We start from the raw sequence: 19,103 nt of genomic DNA, 5'->3' as shown, positions 1-19,103 counted from the left end.
TACTGGTGACAGATATTTGAAAAATTGATAAAATATTTAATTTATTATGAATATTTTATTAGAGATTTTTGGAAGTGCTATGAAAGCATAGAGGTGGGAATTTTCAGTTATTTGCTGGGTGAGGGTAGAGGGAGTATCAGCTAAATCTTTACAGAGGAATGCTGTTTGGTGTGAGACTGGAAGATTAGACATATGTTGTCTCAGGAGCACAAGGGGTAGGGTGGGTGAGCATTTCACATAGAGGGACTGCATCCTTAAAAGCAGAGAGGCTTGCTCACTTTTGTATCCTGTGTACTTAGTGTAACGCAATAGGAACTCAAACGGTGAAGGAATGGTCATATAGTTGTGTCTTTCCCCAAGGGAATCTATTTACGTAAACCTTTACTTACGAGCAGGTGTGTAGCTGGCATAGGGAGGTGAAGTAGGAGCTGGTTAGATGGTAGTACGACCAGATTGCTGGCAGAGTATGTATTCTTCTGCTTCTAGTTTTCTTGATTAGGCTTTTTCTTGGACTACTGCTGTGGTACAGAATAGTACAGTGGATATTCTCTACCAAATAAAGGGATTTTCATATGTACTAGTGGAAAGAAGAGGGCTCTCTATAAAATCAGTTAGGAATTTTTTTTTTTTCTCCTAAGAGAGAGAGAGATGCGCCTCCCAGAGGGAGAGGGAGAGGGAGGGGGAGGATCTTAAGTAGGCTCCACACCCAGCACGTGAGCCTGATGCGGAGCTCGATCTCACAACCCTGAGACCATGACTTGAGCTGAAATCAAGAATGGGATGCTAAACCGACTGAGACACCCAGGCGCTCCAGTGAGGACATATATTTTAAGCACATACTCTGGGCTAAGAATTTTGTGAGGTGCTAGGGATACAAAGATTAAAAGACAGTCTTTTAAAACTCTTTAGACTCACGCTGTGGTGTCCACTTGATCCACTTCCCTGAACTTCTCCTTTTCCCCTAACAGAGTTGACAGTGGCCTCTTTTGTTCATCACTGTACCGTGTAGGTACTTCTGTTTTTTGATTTACTGATCAATCCAAGTAATACTGTGTGCCTTCTACCTGCTAGACACTGTTCCTGAAGCTGTCCTTCTAATTTGGGAGATCGCAAACACACAGGTCGGTAGTTTTAGGTAGTGATGAGTGCTTTGAAGAAAAGGAAAACAGAGGAAGATACAGAGTGGTCAGGGTAGGCCTTGGTGAAGGCTGTAACACTGAGAAGAGGAGCTACAGAGTGGCAGCAGAACAACGCCTTCCCCCGCAGGCATCTGGGGGAAGACGTGTGTGTGTGTGTGTGTGTGTGTGTGTGGAGGGAACAGATTCCCTGCCGAGTTCCTGAGGCAAGACTCCCTTGGTGGCCTAGAGACGCAGCAGGGAGGCCAGCCTGGGTGCCATGCACTGAGGGTTTGTGCTGGGGCTGACGCCAGTTGATGTAAGATGCTGGTGCTGGGGGAGGGCCGTGGGTCTTGGATTTGGATTTTATTCCTGACTATATTGGGAAGCCATTGGGAGATTTTAGGTAAGAGTTTTGGGATTTTGGATTTTATTCTTAAATCCACTGGGGAGTCACTGGAAGTTTTTGAGTGGGCACAGGTATGGTATGATTTCTGTTTAAGGAAGGACCGTTCGGGCTTCTTTGAATGCTTTGAGAGGACAGTAGGAAGCCATGACTCGAAACAGGTACTGGTCTTGTCAAGAGACGAGGCTGCTTGGACTGGTGTGGGACCCATGGAGGCGGGCGACATGACTGGGTTTAGTATGTATTTAAGAGTGTAGTCAGTAGACATCATGGATGTGGGATGTGAAAGAAAAGTGAAGGACAACTCAAAGTTTTTTGGTCTGAGAAATGAATAAATTATGTGTTATGTACTGAGAAAGGAAGGAGCAGGTTTGGAGAGTTGTAAGAACGAAGGGTTCCATTTTTAGCATGCTTTACTGGTTTCCTCTGTATTTCCCTTGATATTATGAACTTCTTGATTGCAGGGACTGGGTTTTATGGTCTTTGTTTAATCAGCCCCCAGGACATGATTTGGCAAATTACAGGAACTCAACACATAATTGTTGACTGCGTATATTAATACATGCGTAATGCTATATTAGAGATGAAAAACATTTTTTGTTACATCTTAGCATGAGAAGAGTTAATCTTTCCACTCCATTAAAAATGAAAACAGGGCGCCTGGGTGGCTCAGTTGGTTAAGCAACTGCCTTCGGCTCAGGTCATGATTCTGGAGTCCCGGGATTGAGTTCCGCATCGGGCTCCCTGCTCGGCAGGGAGTCTGCTTCTCCCTCTGACCTTCCCCCCTCTCATGCTCTCTCTATCTCATTCTCTCTCTCAAATAAATAAATAAAATCTTAAAAAAAAACAAATGAAAAATTAAGTGTGTTATTTATTATTGATTATTGCTAATTGGACTTCTACTTTGTAGGTGGCACATTTTTACAATTCTATTGATCAACAAATGATTCAAAGTCAGAGACCAATGATGCTACAGTCTGCATTAGCATTTGAACAGATAATTAAGGTAAATGGACTTTTTGTGTTGTTAGAATTAGAATTTACATGTGAGGTATTTCTTTTTTTAGTTTTTTAGTATACCCTTCCACTTAACGTTGATCTAAGGCTTTGTTTTGTTTCCCAGTGACTTCCTTCACTCTTAACAAGTAACATTTTTCCAAGTGTAGATTTAAATGGTTAGTGTTTCACATATTAAGGTGCTGAGTTTGATCATTTGATTTCATATTTATAGTGTACAGTTGTTGTGCTATTATATTTACTTATTTGCTGAAGCGTGAGGTCCTTATATACCAGAGTCTTGAGTGCTTTTCCATCATCTCCTGATTTTATAATTTGGTATTTATTTATTTTTTTATCTATGTGGCCGTATCTAACCCATTTGGCATTAGAAAAACCTACAGTAGTTTTTAAACTGTTACTGTGTGACTGGTGGCTTTTTGAAATCTACATTTTTTGTCTTAAACATAAAATTTTTAAAAAATAAGTAGAAGAGGAATATACCCTTTTCTTCTTGTTCTTTTTAAAGTGGATTGCTAGTTGTGATCTTCCTCAAGACTACCCCTAGTTCTGGGATTTTCTAGGACTGATAGGACTCAGGGTACAGTTGTCCCCACAGCTGATTTATTATGATCTGTTACAGCAAGAGGATGCAGAGCAGAGTCAGCACAGGGACAGGTAAATGAGGGTGAGGTCCTGGGGAAACCAGGCGCAAGCTCTCAAGAGTCCCTCCCAGTGGAGTCACACAGGGCATTCTTCACCACCCCTCCCCCAACCCCCCCGGAAACAAGCCGTAATAAGTGTGAAATGGTGTCTTACTGGGAAGACCATTAGCGACTCAGTGCCCAGGCGTTTACTGGGATCTAGACACGGAGGCGTCTTCTGCCTAACATGTACGAAAATTCCAGGTTGCCAGGAGGGGATCCAGTGTTGAGTGTAAACCATGTTGTTTCGGTGCAGCGAGCCAGTCATAAACGTGGGCGGCGGGGGAGCTCCCAGGTGCGGGGGGTCAGGTGCCAGCTAAGGGTCTGTGTTGGTAGCAGGCCTTTGGAGGGATAGCATGTAGACCTGCTCTGCTGACTCTTCTGCACACCAGGTCTCAGGCTGAACGTTTCCAACAAGGCACATAACTCATAAATTTTATTAAAAATATGTTTTTTATTGCCAAAGCTCAATTCGAGTTTATAATGGAAAGTAAAAAAAAAAAAACATTGAGAAACAGAAAAAAAAATTGTTTTAAAATTGTACCACCAAGGGATGGCCATTGTTAATAGTCTGGTATATACCCTTAAACTTTTTTTCTGGGCATATTTACAAGTGCAGTTTTGGAAGTGGGATAAGATTTTATTATTTTCCACCTAATAGGTAGTGTTTAATTGTGTACTTTCGGAACTCTTTCTTCTCTAATCAGTGGCATCTGTTGATACTTCTGTGAGAGATTGGGTTGTGAGAAGTAAATAATTGCATTTAGCATCTGTTAAATGAGACTGAAGAGTAGATAGAAACTAAGAAGGACAAAGAACATGGAGGTTCTTCCTGGTCCCCTGGCCACTCACTGCATTGGAGAGCAGGGCCTCTAGTTTAACTAATTTCACAATGTCTAGTAATAACAGCAGGAAGTTGCGTGTGGTAATTACTAGGCAAATGCTTTTTCAGCTGATCCACAGAGGATTCTGTTGGATTTGTTATCCTTGTTAGTTTCATACATTTTTCAGCTATTGAGTGAGGGTCTCCTGCATCCCGCCCTAGTTTTTATATATTTGTCCTAAGTGTGTAGTATCTTCTACACTCACTTCATCGAAAGGGATTTAAGAAATTCACGAGAAGAAGGATACTTTATTTTCCTCATCCCTGTGTTTTCCTTTGCTTTTTGAAGTTCTTCTGAGAGGACTGCCTTTGGCCAGGCTTTAAGAGCACGTTTGCTGGAGACAAATTTTCCTGGTTTTCCTTTTCTGAGAATGTTTTTATTCCCCCTCTTTCCTGAAGGATGTTTCACCAGGTACAAAATTCATGGTTGGCAGGTCCTTCAACACTTGAAGAATGTGGTTCCATGTGTTCCTGGCTTCGTGGTCTTAGCTGGGGATTCACTGCGGGTTGAGTTGGTGGTCCCTTCTGTGTAGCGCATTGTTTCTCTCTGAAAAAGTGAACTGTAGCGTGAGGACTGGACTGGGTGAGTGTGTGTGCTCAGTGTTCTGCTGGGCCTTGCAGGTACCACGCTGATGATGGTGAAGCATGGCCTTGCGCTGCCTCTGACGAGGGGAGCAGGAGCTCAGTGTCCCCTCTGGCCTCGCCGGCAGCTCGCAGTGCCCTGTCGCCCCTCAGTTCCTTCCTGAGCCCTGTTAATATGGCTGCGAGGAAGCACGGGGCTGGCTTGCGGCTCTTTTGCAGCAGATGGGGGCGGGGGGGGGGGTGGCGGTGAGGCCCCGCTGGCTCTTTAGCCCCACCAGTGTTACCTTGGCGGGGGACTTGGAGCACAGCCTGCTTTGGACAAGCAATGGATGGAAGGTTGGCTCTCTGCAGAGCGGTGGTTTTTCTATCCATGTTTGGCCACAGTAGGGCGGGTTTGCTAAAAAGGTTTTCTTTTGTTAGGCCACTGTTTTCCTAGTCCATTGGCTAGAGGGAACAGGCTTCTTCTGTAGCTGTGTGTGTGTGTTCATTCCTGGAGGTAGCTCCAGGGTGGAGGCTTGTCCTCTGGCCCGTCCTGCATATTTGGGAGACAGTAAGGAAGCGTGTGGCTGTGTTTGCTCAGTTCCCCAGGCCTCCAGGTTGTCTGTCTCCTTCGGCTCCTGTGTGTGTGTGTGTGTGTGTGTGGTGTCATCTAGGGTTGTTTCACTCTAAGAGGAGAACTTGGAAAGGATGGGGCTATTCAATTTTGCTAGACTGCCTTACCATTTATAAAAAGGAAAAATTACTATATGCTTTTTCATTGCAGATCAGTGTTAGGGATAACTGGACTTAAGATGTCTGTTGCATCTTTAGGAAATGAGAAATGCATTTAAATGCTAAATGATGTTTGTTGTACTTTAGAATTCAAAAGCAGGAAGTGGGGGAAAGTCACAGATTACTTGGGATAATCCTAAAGAATTAGAAGGCTACATCCAAAAACTCCAAAATGCTGCTCAGCGACTTGCCACCGAAAATAGAAAACTGAGAAAATGGCACACTACGTTTTGTGAGAAGGTATGTCTTATTTATAGTGTTGCATAGGCTATGACTAGTATTATTTAAGTGATAATTGGGATATGATCTTAAATACTTTTTATTTTAAGTCTAATTACCTAACAGATTTAAAGTTGCAGAAATAGTACGGAGTTCACACTTACCCTTCGACTCCTCTGTTGTTAGCAACTTGTATCACCGTAGTGCGTTTATCAAAACTGGGAAGGATGGCTTTGAATTTTCCAGCTTCCTCGCCCATGTCCTTTTCAGGATCCTGCCTTGCATTGAGTCCCAGACACTCTGCAGGCCCCTCCTCCTCAGGCTTTCCTTTGTTTCATGACCTTGATATTGTAGTTGTTTGTGGACTGCCTCTCCATGTTTTCTCATCAGATTGGGGTGATGCAGTTTTGACAGAAATCTTACGGTGTTGCTGTTTTGTCTTTGTCAGGGTGCCAGTCAGGTCTTCGTATGTCTTATTATAGGTTGAGCTAACTTGATCACTTGGTTAAGGTGCTGTCTGTCAGGTTTTTCCACTGAAAAGTTACTCTTCTTCCAGGGATACTATGAGACTATTATGCTTTAATTTTTGACAGGTGGTAGTTCTTATGAATATTGATCTGCTTCGGCAGCAACAGCGTTGGAAAGATGGATTACAAGAATTGAGAACTGGCTTAGCCAGTGTAGAAGCTCAGGTGAAGTATGCTTTACTTGGTGTCTACACTTCGAGTATCACCTTTTCAGAATGTGAATCTGTAAATTGATGAAAAAACTTTAATGAATTCCTAATTTAGAATTCTACTGAATTACATGCAAAGACCACAAATTGGCAATAGATAAAGAAGTTTTCATTTGTCTTATGAAATGTCAAATTTCTCAGTTCAGACTCTGTATTTTCTCTGACTTGGTGCTTAAATTTTATCATTCCTTAGTTTGCTTTTAGGTGATCGTGACATCCATAGAACACAAAGCTGAGTTTAGGCAGAAGCCTAATAATTGAAATAGCTCTTTAAGTATGTTTTCCATTTTTTTGGGTTAAATTTCAGTTCTTTGCACATCTTGATATGAGATGATGTGTATGAGAGTGGTTAGCACAGAGCCCGCTGCGTGGTGGGTGGTAGTGGGATCCTAGCTGAGTATGAGTTTGGTGTCCCGCATAAGTACATGCATCTCTCAGTTCTCAGATCTTGAAGAAAAAACAAAAATTAAAGTATTAGAATCAAGATATTTATGGTTATATGGAGGCAAAAGAGTGTGTAAACTGTCCTGAGCATCCTCATATTTTAAATTTATCATTTTCTTAAAAATGTGCAATGGAGTATTTAGGAAGTGGAAAGGGAAGAGAAGAGCTGTACTTGATGGGAATTTTAGCAAGAGGACCAAGAAGTTCATAAAATAAGCCAGCTTCTGTTACTGTATTTTTTTTAGCATCATAAAATACAGTCCCCATGTAAAATCCATTTGGCATTAAGTCAATGTGTCCAGTTTTGCGGAGCTTTAGTGTAGTATTGAGGAGCCTAGAGACGTCCACGTCTGACTCCGTGAACTGCCGCACCACGCGTAGCAGCCACGAAGTTGCGTGCTGGAAGACGTTGAGAATGAGGGGTTTGGTTGGGTTTTTGCTTATAATTTTATTTTGTGATATAAACTTTAAATGGAAACTGCCTTCTACTACCTGGTTTTTAAGTAAAAGCTGTGGCTAAACCATGTCAGGGGTTCCAGGCGAGTGACATGATTGCGTGGAGGCAGCACCTGAACCACCAGCTGTACAAAGCTCTGGAGCATCAGTACCAGGTGGGCCTGGAGGCTCTCAGCGAGCACCTGCCCGAGATCCGCGTGGACCTGACCTACAAGTAAGGGCGAGGCCCGGGTTCGTTTGCGGTCTGCGGTGTTCTGATACCTCTACTTCAAAGTTATTTACTTGTTTTTAGACAGGGACGGTTACAGTTCAGGCCTCCTTTTGAAGAAATCCGGGCTAAATATTACAGAGAAATGAAGAGGTTCATCGGCATTCCCAATCAGTTTAAGGGAGTGGGTGAGGCCGGCGATGAGTCTATTTTTTCTGTTATGATTGATAGAAATGCAAGTGGATTTTTGACTATTTTCAGCAAAGCTGAAGATCTGTTTAGGAGATTATCAGCTGTTTTACAACAACATAAGGTATGGAACATGTAATTTTCTGTTATTGTAACATTTCATCTGGTTGATTGAATCAGTATTAAATGTGCAATCTACGTTTATCTTGTGTGTCGTAATATAAAATACGGCAAGGCAGAGAGTCAGAGTTGAGGATTCTTATACAACCTACGTTTATACCACAGATGAGAAAAAAGTTATACTAAGATTCTTTTTGTCTTTGACTATTTGCAAATTGAGAAACTAGGTGTTGCATCAACATGGAATGGGACAGGATTCTGTCATGTCAATTTTAATTCCTCCTAGGAAAATATATCCTTTTCTTCTTGCTTTGGATCGAGAGCAAAGCTTCGAGTGAAGCAATGTCATTAAGATGATGTAACTTTTGACTTTTGTTTGAGTGAATCCTACCAGCCCTCCAGAGATACTCCCCAGCTGCATTCCTTGCCCATTCACCGTTTGTGTTGCTCCCGAGACGGATGACTGAGAATTCAACCAGTTTCTTAACTGCCTTCGTGATGCTTCTTCTATAGTTTAGGTTTCTAGAATTGACTGGATCTGGATACTTTCAGATTTGGAGTGTTGGCTTTGCCAAAGTGAGTCTGTGTATACATCAAATTTGAGAAGAGAATCTTAAGAAAAGGGTTTTTGTGATCTCTTAAGAAAAGCTTTATGATCCCAGTACTTTTTTATATTAAATAGTTTTTTTCCTCTGTTCATTCTTTAGGCTCTGCAGTAACGCCTTTATTTGCATACTTAAGTTGAAATTTACATGAATACCTTACATTTGTCCCTTTTTATCAGTGTTAGTAGTTGGACCCTAAGCTTTTAAATGTTAATATATCAGTACAGTTTCTTTACTAATAATGTTTTTCATTCTTTAAATAGGAATGGATTGTAATTGGGCAAGTTGATATGGAAGCTCTAGTGGAAAAGCATCTTTCTACCGTCCATGATTGGGAGAGAAATTTTAAAGCACTGAAAATAAAAGGGAAAGAAGTAGAGCGACTTCCAAGGTATTGGAAGTTAGAGTTGTATTTATGTACCGTAACAGTTTCCACTACGAGATGGGAAGGGTACTCCTCCCTTGGTGGTGTCGAAGTCTGGTCACCTTCTTACCTCCTTTAAAGCTCAGCTATGACACTTGAGTATCATCAGAGTAGGATGTTGCTGAGACTAAAGAAAGTTTTTTTCTAGAGGTTCTGCTGGCTGGGACCTAGCTGGATAGGGTAGACTGGGGGAGAGGCTTGTACGCAGACTCGGCATGTAGCTCCCACATCTGACTCTGGTTTGGTGTTGCTCTGCTTCCTTTCGGAACGCCCTGGCAGTCCCCCAGCACGGTGCTGCATCTGGGTGTTGCCCTTAACTGTGCAGGAGGCCCTCTGCGGGGCACGTCCTACCCAGCTGCTCAAGAAGGTAGCTCCCCCATCACTGTCTGAAATTCACATCCCTGGAACCACTCTCTGCAGTAAGCTCTGTGAGAGGCCTGTTTAATTGTGCGTATAGTACCTATAAAGGATAACACCACTTTTACTAATTCATTTGCTCACTCTTTTATTAAATATTTGGTGAGCATTTGTAATATGCAAACCTTGTCCTGTGGGAATATAAAGTTGCTTTATACGCTAGACCGAGAACCTCAAGTTGCTTACTCTCTGGTAGTGCACGGAGACATGACTGAGTACGTCCACACGGGGGTTAAGGGAGTGGGCTCTGGAGTGAGATGGCTTGTACCAGCTCCAGGAGCTGGACAGCCATTGAGAGCCTGTGAACCTCAGTGTCCTCAGCTTTAGCATAGTTACAACTGTAGTATTTATCCTAAAAGGTTTTGAGAATTCAGTGAGTAATTTGCATACAAAATTAATATTTTGTACAGATGAAGTTCTCAGTTAATGTTAGTTACTGTTAATTGTTATTATTAATACCAGGTGGAATAATCTGTTCAATCCATTTTATTTTTTTATTTTTTTAAAAGATTTTATTTATTTGACAGAGACAGCGAGACAGGGAACACAAGCAGGGGGAGAGGGAGAGGGAGAAGCAGGCTTCCCGTGGAGCAGGGAGCCCGATGCGGGGCTCGATCCCAGGACCCTGGGATTATGACCTGAGCCAATGGCAGACGCTTAACGACTGAGCCACCTAGGCGCCCCTGTTCAATCCATTTTAGAGATTGAACTGAAGACTGTGGAGATGTACAGGATGATGACATCCCATCCAGTTGGGGGCAAAATTTGGGAAAGTTTCCTTAAGATAGAAATCCTTGAACTAGAATTTTTTTTTTTTTTTTAAGATTTTATTTATTTATCTGACAGAGACACAGCAAGAGAGGGAACGCAAGGCGACTGGGTGGCTCAGTCGTTAAGCGTCTGCCTTCGGCTCAGGTCATGATCCCGGGGTCCTGGGATCGAGCCCTGTATCGGACTCCCTGCTCAGCGGGAAGCCTGCTTCTCCCTCTCCCACTCCCCCTGCTTGTGTTCCTGCTCTCGCTGTCTTTCTCTCTGTCAAATAAATAAATAAAATCTTTAAAAAAAAAAAAAGGGAACGCAAGCAGGGGGAGTGGGAGAGGGAGAAGCAGGCTTCCCGCAGAGCAAGTAGCCCGATGCGGGGCTCGATCCCAGGACCCCGGGATCATGACCTGAGCCGAAGGCAGCTGCTTAACCAACTGAGCCACCCAGGCGCCCCTTTAACTAGAATTTTGACAGCTAGAAGTGAAAATTGAAGGTTCAAGCAGAGATTTCCAGGAGAGGGATTTATATGCTGAAAATAAGAATTTGGTTAATTGAGAATTTGATGAATAAATGTTTTATTAGGAGCTAGAGGGGATGTTCCTGGAAAGGGGTAATTAAGGAACAGATTTGGGAGAGTTTTCCTTGCTAAGATAAGGAATTTGGATTTTCTTCATATTAGAGTGGTTAGCTATTGAAGATTTCTAGGCAGAACTGTGTCAGTATTTGTACATTAGGGATGTTAATCTGGAACTTATGAGTTGTATGGTGGAAGAAATAGATCATGGAGGACGAGAGGTTAGTCTGTCATTACCCAGAAGACCGCAATAATTAATTGAAGAAAGTTGTTGGTACTCAAAATGGGGAGGAGGAAATAGTATGAAATATTGTTAAATACCTTGAGGTATTATGAGGTCTTATCTCTGGGGAAGATGAGGGATGAGGAATAGAGAAGGGACAAATGACTTGTGAGCTTGAGCTGAGATGATTTAGAGAATGACATGCTATTAATACTGGATTGTAATGTTTGTGTTTGAGGTTCTCTTCCCTGTTGGGTACTCTCTGAATCCAGGCTTGCTCATTCTGTTTGCCTGCTCACAGACCTCTGCCTTTTTCAGTACAATTTGTCTGTCCTTCAGTGTAGACAGCTTTCCTAGTCTGCCCGCCAAAGCTAAATAAAACAAAAAGAATGCCTGTCCTGCATTCCCTTTTCCAGTTTGCTATTTCTTGCTAATAAATTAACATGAGTTCATGTAAGCTCAAATATGCATTTACACACACACAGATAGTATTTCATGGGGACTTCTTAGAAATATGCTATGAGATTAGAAAAGTGATATTGTCATGTTGTATTTCGGATGCAATAGGAAGGATATGGTTTTGGGCTAGGCTGTCTAGGGCCATGCCATCCTGTCTATGGCTGAAGGGACCCTCATTTTCATGTTACCAGTATTTTCAAGTGAAAGGTGAATTCAGTCTGTCCATGGGATTCTGTAGTCCGTGAGTACAACTCTGCTGCACTCAGACCACTTGATGTTAATTCATTAGCAAACTATGATATAATTAATTTCTCAGGTTTATTAAAATCATCTCTTATCAGGTATTAGAAATCTTGACATTTTATGTGTCACCGTTTCAATAATTATATACAATTTCATGTATTAAGCAAATTGGCTCTTCTGTTTTGCTGGTGAAGACCTGAAGTTTAAACCTTTGCAGTTAGTGGGTGATAGAGAATAAATAAAGCTTTAAGGGAAAATTATGTTTTTATAATAGAAGTGAGTATTTAGCTCATGTAATTTGCTGTCTGAAGTGTCACCTGGCTCTGTGCTTCAAAAAGGATGAGAAGCTTTCTAAGTAATCTTTGTGACATAATTTCCAGCCTTCTCTTAACTTTGCATAGTTTAAGATAAATATGAAATTTCCTCAGATGAACAAGTCTGGTTCAACTTCTCTTTACGTAGAACATTACAGTTTGCATGAAGGATACCATGCAGACAGTTAGCGTTCTTTTTTTCCCAATCATTAAAACAGTACATTTGCTTTATAAATTTTTTAAAATATAGAAATTGCTCTGAATATTTGATGTTTTAGATATATTAGTACATAAAAAATTTGGGTTTTACTGTATCTTGTTATTTAACACTAATCTTCAGTATTTTGTCTTGTTATTACCTAGTCCTCAAAAAACTTGATTTTTAATTGTATGGATATATAATAATCTAGGCATTTTTGTATTTAACTTGTTTCTAATTTTTCACTATTATAATTGATGCTTTGAAGAAGATACTTGTGTATATTTCTTGGAATATGCCCTGGAAATTTCCTTAGGATAAATTCTAAAGGTGAAGTTAATAAGACAAAGAATATGCCTATTTTAAAATTACTTGATATAAGGGTAAATTGCTCCTCACAAAAGTGCATGGTTTTATACTCTGACCAGCAGTTCTGAGAGTTCTGTTTCCCCACACAATTGAAGATATGAATTAACAATTCATTACATTTTTGTTAATTTGATCGGTATTAAATGATATCTTACTGTTCTATTGTCTTAGTGCCTTAATAATCTATATTCCCCTTCTGTCTTTGTTTTCTTTCCCTTATCATTATTGTTTGTATTTGCAGAATAGTGAATTCATGTTATATTCAAATAAGTACATTACACACTGTGACAAATAAAGGGCTTGTAAATATTTAAATATATTCATGTGAGACTCTAAAAAACTATTATAACAAAATGATTGTTTAATGAAAACTTCGTAATAGTATGTGGAAAGCATTTTTACTAAATGAAATCTAAATGTGCTTAAAGATCACAATAATACTTTCTGATTTACATTTTGAAATGTGTGATAAAATCGTTATAACAAGACTCTTTTCCTCTAATAAGTCTTTTTCATGTCAAAGTATGTCCATTGGCATTTTTCAGTGTGGTCAAGGTAGATTGTTTAAATATTAATTGTAACCCTGTGAAGACTGTGATTGATGATCTCATCCAGAAGTTATTTGATACGCTTGTTCTTTCTTTGAAGAAGTCCATCCAGGGTAAAGATACTCTTTAATTTTTATTTTAACTTAATTTTATACATAAAGGCATATACTTTGATAATTAGAAATGTAAATCCCAGCGATGATTAAAATCAACCAACCTAGAAAGTATTACGAAATGAAGTGTTCTTAAAATGATAATTTTAATAAAGTAGGAAAGTCCATATCCAACTCTTAAGAGGTCTAAAAATGGAAGGCACTTTTACTATTTGCCATATGAGCAAGTATCAGTTTGTTGTATATGTTACTGAGAAAGGTAGGTAATTCTGCTAGAATGTAGTCCTTCTGTCAAGTTACTACTGTTTTCCAAAATCCCACATTGTTTCTTTTTCCATTAAACTGAGACGTGTTAACAAATTATCTAAAAGACTGGAAAAGTTACCAATTTTGAGCAAAATTTACTAATAATGAGTACATTTTAACTTCCTCAAAATTTTGAGGTATAATGTGAAGCAGCTAAACATCCATGACGAGAAATTTCTTTGCTTATTCTGTATTTTAAAATTTCGTTGTATGAGCAAATAAAAATTTAAGATTTAATGTATGCTATGTAGTGATGACTTCTAACACTCTTTGATTTTAAAATGATGCAGTGGAATATTTTTGGTGATAATAACATTCTGTTTCAATGTCACTTACTCAGCTCACCTACATGAAATTGATACGTTTGTTACTGAGGCTATGGAAGTTTTAACAGTTATGCCCCAGTCTGTGGAGGAGATCGGCAATGCAAATTTACAGTATAGTAAGCTACAAGAGCGGAAACCAGAGGTGAGGATTGCAAAGTAAAGTTATCAGTTTATTTGTACTGTACTGGAGATGTTTTTTTTTTTTTTTAGTTTTATTTTATTATGTCATGTTAATCACCATATATTACATCATTAGTTTTTGATGTAGTGTTCCATGATTCATTGTTGAGATGTTTCAATTAGGTAATATTATGTGACTATTTAGAAATATCATATGATTTCAGTATTGTAAGAGAGTCCGTATTATCTGGTCCAGTTGGTCAGCTCATGATTGGACTCTTGGTGGTGCGTTGGTGCGGTGAGACAGTGACAGTCCTATTTATTACTGTCTTCAGGAGTACTCACAGTCTGTTTTATGATGTGCCGTGTTAGAATCAGACTTCCCTTAAATAATTCATGCTGTTACTTCCAGGGTTGTAACTTTAGGATGCTGGAGTGTGAGGTTAGAGCTGAATTTAGGACTACACACACACCCACACCCACACCCACACCCACCCACACACACACCCACCCACGCATACACACACACACAATGCACATTCACACTCACATATAGAGTGATGATATTATGGGTGATTTTAACTGTTTAGAAGAAGGAAGAGAAATCATTCAAGTCAGGAAACAAACTTTTATGTGTCCCTCCTGTGTGATAGACTTGAAATTATAAAGATAGTTCAGAGGTGAGTGAAATAATATACCTTCACGGTGTAACACAGAGGGAGGGTTAGAGAAGGAGGAATGAGTGTGTCTCCTAGAAGTTTGGCTTGAGCAGCTGGGAAGCTACTGGTATCATTTACTGCGAATGGCAATGACTGGAAGAGGAAGATGTTGGGATTTTGGAGGTGGTGGGGATTGAGATATGAGATGGAAGTTGAATGAGGAATATGGAACGTAGAATAAAGACTAGAGATGAAAACTTGAATGCCATCTTTGTATGCCTGAAATGCGAAGCCATGGGGTGGACTGGACCATGTGGTTGATAGCAGACAAGGGAGGCTGTGGGAGCAGGGTAGAACATCCCAAAATTTAGAGTTGAAGCGTAAGAGGAGGTGCAGAGGAGACTGAGGGTGAAGTGGGAGGGAAGACACAGAAACGAGGAGAAAAGACATGGATGTCACATGCTAGGGCACCGCGTGAGGCAGGAAGAACTAGACAAGATCTCTGGCACGTGAGCCATGTCAGGACCTCAGGGCTGATCCTGTCGATGCTGGGGAGTCTTTGCTGGGCTCTAAGCAGCAGGATGTTACAGAATTGTGTTTTGATGTCTCTCTCTTGCCGGGCAGATTGGATGGAGGAGGAGTGGGGGCAGGCTGACTAGGAGACTGTCGTCCTGTCTTTTCAGGCCCATCTAAGTCCTGTTCACATGGGGGAAATTAGAGCCTTACTTTTCTTCTTTCTCTTCTACCGAGTGTCCTAGTGCAGAATGGCTCGGTTCCATGTTTTCAGTTGTCCTTTTCTTAAGGATCTTCTTCATGACTTTTTCTCTCTGTTGAGTAGAATAATGTAGTTTATTTCTGCTTTTAGATAATCCCTGATCTTAGTTCTTTTAGAAGCCCTTTTAGCATTTTCTTATGAGTAGAACTGGTATAGTAAGAACTTTGCCTTGAATATCACTGTAGCATTGTCCTTACTGATTCATGGTGTCGTTCGGTCTGTAGAGCACCTTTATGATCCTTTTTCATGCTCATGTTAGACGGCCTTAGCTGGGTTTGCATATATAATAATAAGTTAGTATTAGGAGCTTCATATCCAGGAATTTAACAAACCATTTCAGAGCAGAAATCTTGATTTTAAAAAAGCTAGTCACAGAACAAGTAAGAATAAATGAACCTTAAGAAATTTGATAAAATAGTTTGTTTTTTTACGTGTTGTTTCTTCAACCTTTAGATTTTGCCCTTATTCCAAGAAGCTGAAGATAAAAACAGACTTTTAAGAACTGTGGCAGGTGGAGGTTTGGAAACAATTAGCAATCTGAAAGCTAAGTGGGATAAATTTGAGTTGATGATGGAAAGTCACCAACTTATGATAAAAGATCAGGTAAGAACCTTTTAGTCATTTTCTTAAAATGGAAACTTGATTTTTTCTCACTTAAGATCTCTTGCTTATTTTTATTCTGTTACAGTTCAGGTAGATAAGAATTTTATATTGCTGATGAAATTGGCCTCCTCAGTACTTCTGTGTAGTAAACCACTTCACATAGTTGATTCGCTTCCTGCCGTACAAAGAATGTATGCCATGTTATTTTCAGTTTTTCTTAGGAGCGAATTTGTTTGCCTACTACGTATGGTGTCTTCTAAGGGACAACCTGGTAGTCATACACATCTCTTATACTCACGTCCCGTTGACTGAACTTATTACTCTTTGGCGTGGGTGACCGGGACACACCCCCTTGATTAAGCAGCTGTATGCTCGTGTGGGACAACTCTCGTGACCGGCCAAATCTTTATCACATCAACTTTGTTGAGAGTTGTGGTGGAAGCTGCTAATAACATGAATGATTTTTTAATGATGATGCTTGCAGTATATCTCTTATTGCTGAATATTTGTGGTCTAATTTATGGTCTGATTTTGAAATCAAAATTTTATTGTACTTAAAATCAATAATTGAAAACAATCTTTTGAAAAATTGGTATTGGTGTTTATTCACCTGTAAATAGAAAATGTTAGAAATAAAATATGAAAGGGAAGTGAGGTTTTACTCTGAACTGAATTATATAAACTCTTGACTCTTATAGATTGAAGTAATGAAAGGAAATGTGAAGTCACGTCTTCAGATCTATTATCAAGAATTGGAAAAATTTAAAGCTCGTTGGGACCAACTAAAGCCTGGTGATGATATTATTGAAACTGGCCAGCAGAATGCTCTTGATACAAGTGCCAAATCAATAAAAGAGAAAAAAATTGAGTTTGATGATCTTGAAGTCGTAAGGAAAAAGCTGGTGTATGTTTTTTCTTTAAAATTGACAGTAATCATTTTGATTCATATTTGCATATGTTAAGCCAGTAGCATTCTTACATCTGTTTATCTTAATGTAAAATTCTGTAGTTTTAAAGACAGAATTAAGAAGGGCTCATGCTGTTGCTTTCTTATTAGGAGTCGTGGCTGGGCTCTGTCAGGAGAGGAAAAAAAAAAGCAAATTTCCGTTTAGGCCTAGAAGTAGAACAGAAAACTAAATTGACTTAAAAGTTAAATTAGGGAGTCAGAATACTTGCTCTCTGTGCTTTCGTTGTATTTAAAAATGGGATATATAAAATTAATGGCAGATTGCTTTCAGAGACTCTGAGAAAAAAAAATGAACCTAGCAAAATAACAAGACAATTACAAGAAAAAAATTGTTTTGTGTTACAATAATACAAGATATTAAGTTTATTTTATTTTAAAGATTTTATTTATTTGAGAGAGAGAGAGCATACAGGAGTGGTGGGGGTTGTGGGGGTGGATAGAGGGAGAAGCAGACTCACTCCCGAGCAGGGATCCCGACTCAGGGCTCGATCCCAGGACTCTGGGATCATGACCTGAGCCGAAGGCAGACGCTTCACCGACTGAGCCACCCAGGCGCCCACAAGGTATTAAGTTTAAATGTTGTTTTAGGTTTCGTCTCTGTTTACGCAAATGCATCCATAAGATAATTGTCTTCATGGGCGAGTGGAGGGTTTAGTACCACACTGACTAAATGGCATTATACCTTTTATCTAAAAGGGTATCTTATATTCCAAAATCTAACTCTTGGATATTAATATTCATCTCTTCTCAGTTAATCCATGAATATAAATAATTCTGAATATTTCTATTTTTATGATGTATATGATGTACATAAATATATGTGTTACCAGCTCCACTTTGACTCCTTTAGAATAACGCACATTTATGAATTTAAAAGAGGTTATACTTAAGTAGTTACAGTAAAATTCTCATGCAGTCCCCCACTGCCTGTCAGATACGCAGGTGTGCGCACATGCATGAACACACAGGGAATGCAGTTCGGTAACAGTGAGATGTAACAGTTTTTTAAAAATCTAACGATATTTCACTCTTTGTTTCTATAGTGATGATTGCCATCATTTTGGACTAGAAGAGCCCAACTTGTCCTTGGCGTATAGCATCTCCAAGGACATTGAGAGCTGTGCACAGATTTGGGCGCTTTATGAAGAGTTTCAGCGGGGGCTTCAGGAAATGGCCAGCGAAGACTGGATTACGTTTCGGTGTGGCTCATAAGCACTGTTTAGATTCTTATAACTTGGTGGTGTGTTGGGGGATGTGCATTTTAAGGTGTCCTGGTGTTTTCCAGGACTAAGACGTATCTGTTGGAGGAGTTCTTGATGACTTGGCACGACAGGTTACGGAAAGTGGAAGAACATTCGGCCATGACCGTGAAGTTGCAGTCAGAAGTCGACAGATACAAAGTAAGACCTTGTGCTCCTGCTGCGCGAGAGTCATCTTGGGGTCGTTAAGCAGCCGAGGGGGCTGGGAGTCAGTTTCTGGTGTTAGTGATGCCATCACATGAAGAAAACAGGAAGGATAGAATAAACCCTAGAAATTACTGGTATTTCTCCTACGCTTTTGAAAAGTTTTAACTAACAAATTTATGCTTTCCATAAATTGAAGTGTTATACCTCCTACTGCAATTTAGGTTATGGGTCATTTAGCATATTTAGGATATAGGTCGTATCCTAAATAATAAAAATAGAAATATTTTAGGTCATGTTTTAAAATACATCAAGCTACAAAGGGATATTTGCATGTATCCACAGCAATGTTTAATAAAATTAACTAATAATTATTAAATTATTATTAAATAATAAATTAATGTGCAATTCTGTTTGAGAATTTGATTTCTAGATTATTAAATAAAATAACAGTAATTAAAATTTTTATAGCTAATCATAAAAGGGGATAACAATTTGCATTTTGATAATATATGTTCATGTGTGTACATATGTTTTTTTAACAGACTGTGATACCTATTTTGAAATATGTGAGAGGAGAGCATCTATCTCCAGATCACTGGCTTGACCTTTTTCGTCTACTTGGTCTTCCTCGGGGGACTTGCCTGGAGAAGTTACTGTTTGGTGATCTCCTCAGAGTAGCTGATACGATTGTTGCCAAAGCTTCAGACCTTAAAGTAGGATTCACTTTTATAAATATCTCATAGATATGACCTTTGTTAACATATGGTTTTGCTTTGTATTTTATTTAAATAAAACAGCAAGTTAAATTTTTTTCCTCTTAGTATAGTGACCGTATTCCCCTATTCCATTATTTTTTCTTTCG

General features: G+C 39.6%; 1 protein-coding gene across 2 annotated transcripts in view; it reads left to right on the top strand.

The window, feature by feature from the left end:
* DYNC2H1 (dynein cytoplasmic 2 heavy chain 1) overlaps positions 1-19,103 on the top strand; it is a 301,460-nt gene that overhangs the window by 16,573 nt on the left and 265,784 nt on the right. For both annotated transcript variants that reach the window (XM_021696303.1, XM_021696302.1), the window contains exons 13-25: positions 2,432-2,527; positions 5,545-5,697; positions 6,270-6,368; positions 7,387-7,526; positions 7,605-7,833; positions 8,698-8,825; positions 12,964-13,079; positions 13,726-13,853; positions 15,719-15,868; positions 16,567-16,772; positions 17,879-18,034; positions 18,121-18,235; positions 18,784-18,954. In XM_021696303.1, coding sequence (XP_021551978.1) covers positions 2,432-2,527; positions 5,545-5,697; positions 6,270-6,368; positions 7,387-7,526; positions 7,605-7,833; positions 8,698-8,825; positions 12,964-13,079; positions 13,726-13,853; positions 15,719-15,868; positions 16,567-16,772; positions 17,879-18,034; positions 18,121-18,235; positions 18,784-18,954 — 1,887 coding nt within the window. The remainder of the gene's footprint in view (positions 1-2,431; positions 2,528-5,544; positions 5,698-6,269; positions 6,369-7,386; positions 7,527-7,604; positions 7,834-8,697; positions 8,826-12,963; positions 13,080-13,725; positions 13,854-15,718; positions 15,869-16,566; positions 16,773-17,878; positions 18,035-18,120; positions 18,236-18,783; positions 18,955-19,103) is intronic.

This window comes from Neomonachus schauinslandi, chromosome 11, assembly GCF_002201575.2.
Source record: "Neomonachus schauinslandi chromosome 11, ASM220157v2, whole genome shotgun sequence".
NCBI lineage: Eukaryota > Metazoa > Chordata > Mammalia > Carnivora > Phocidae > Neomonachus > Neomonachus schauinslandi.
The sequence above is the reverse complement of the archived record's forward strand: the minus strand, read 5'-3'. Positions and strand labels throughout refer to the sequence as shown.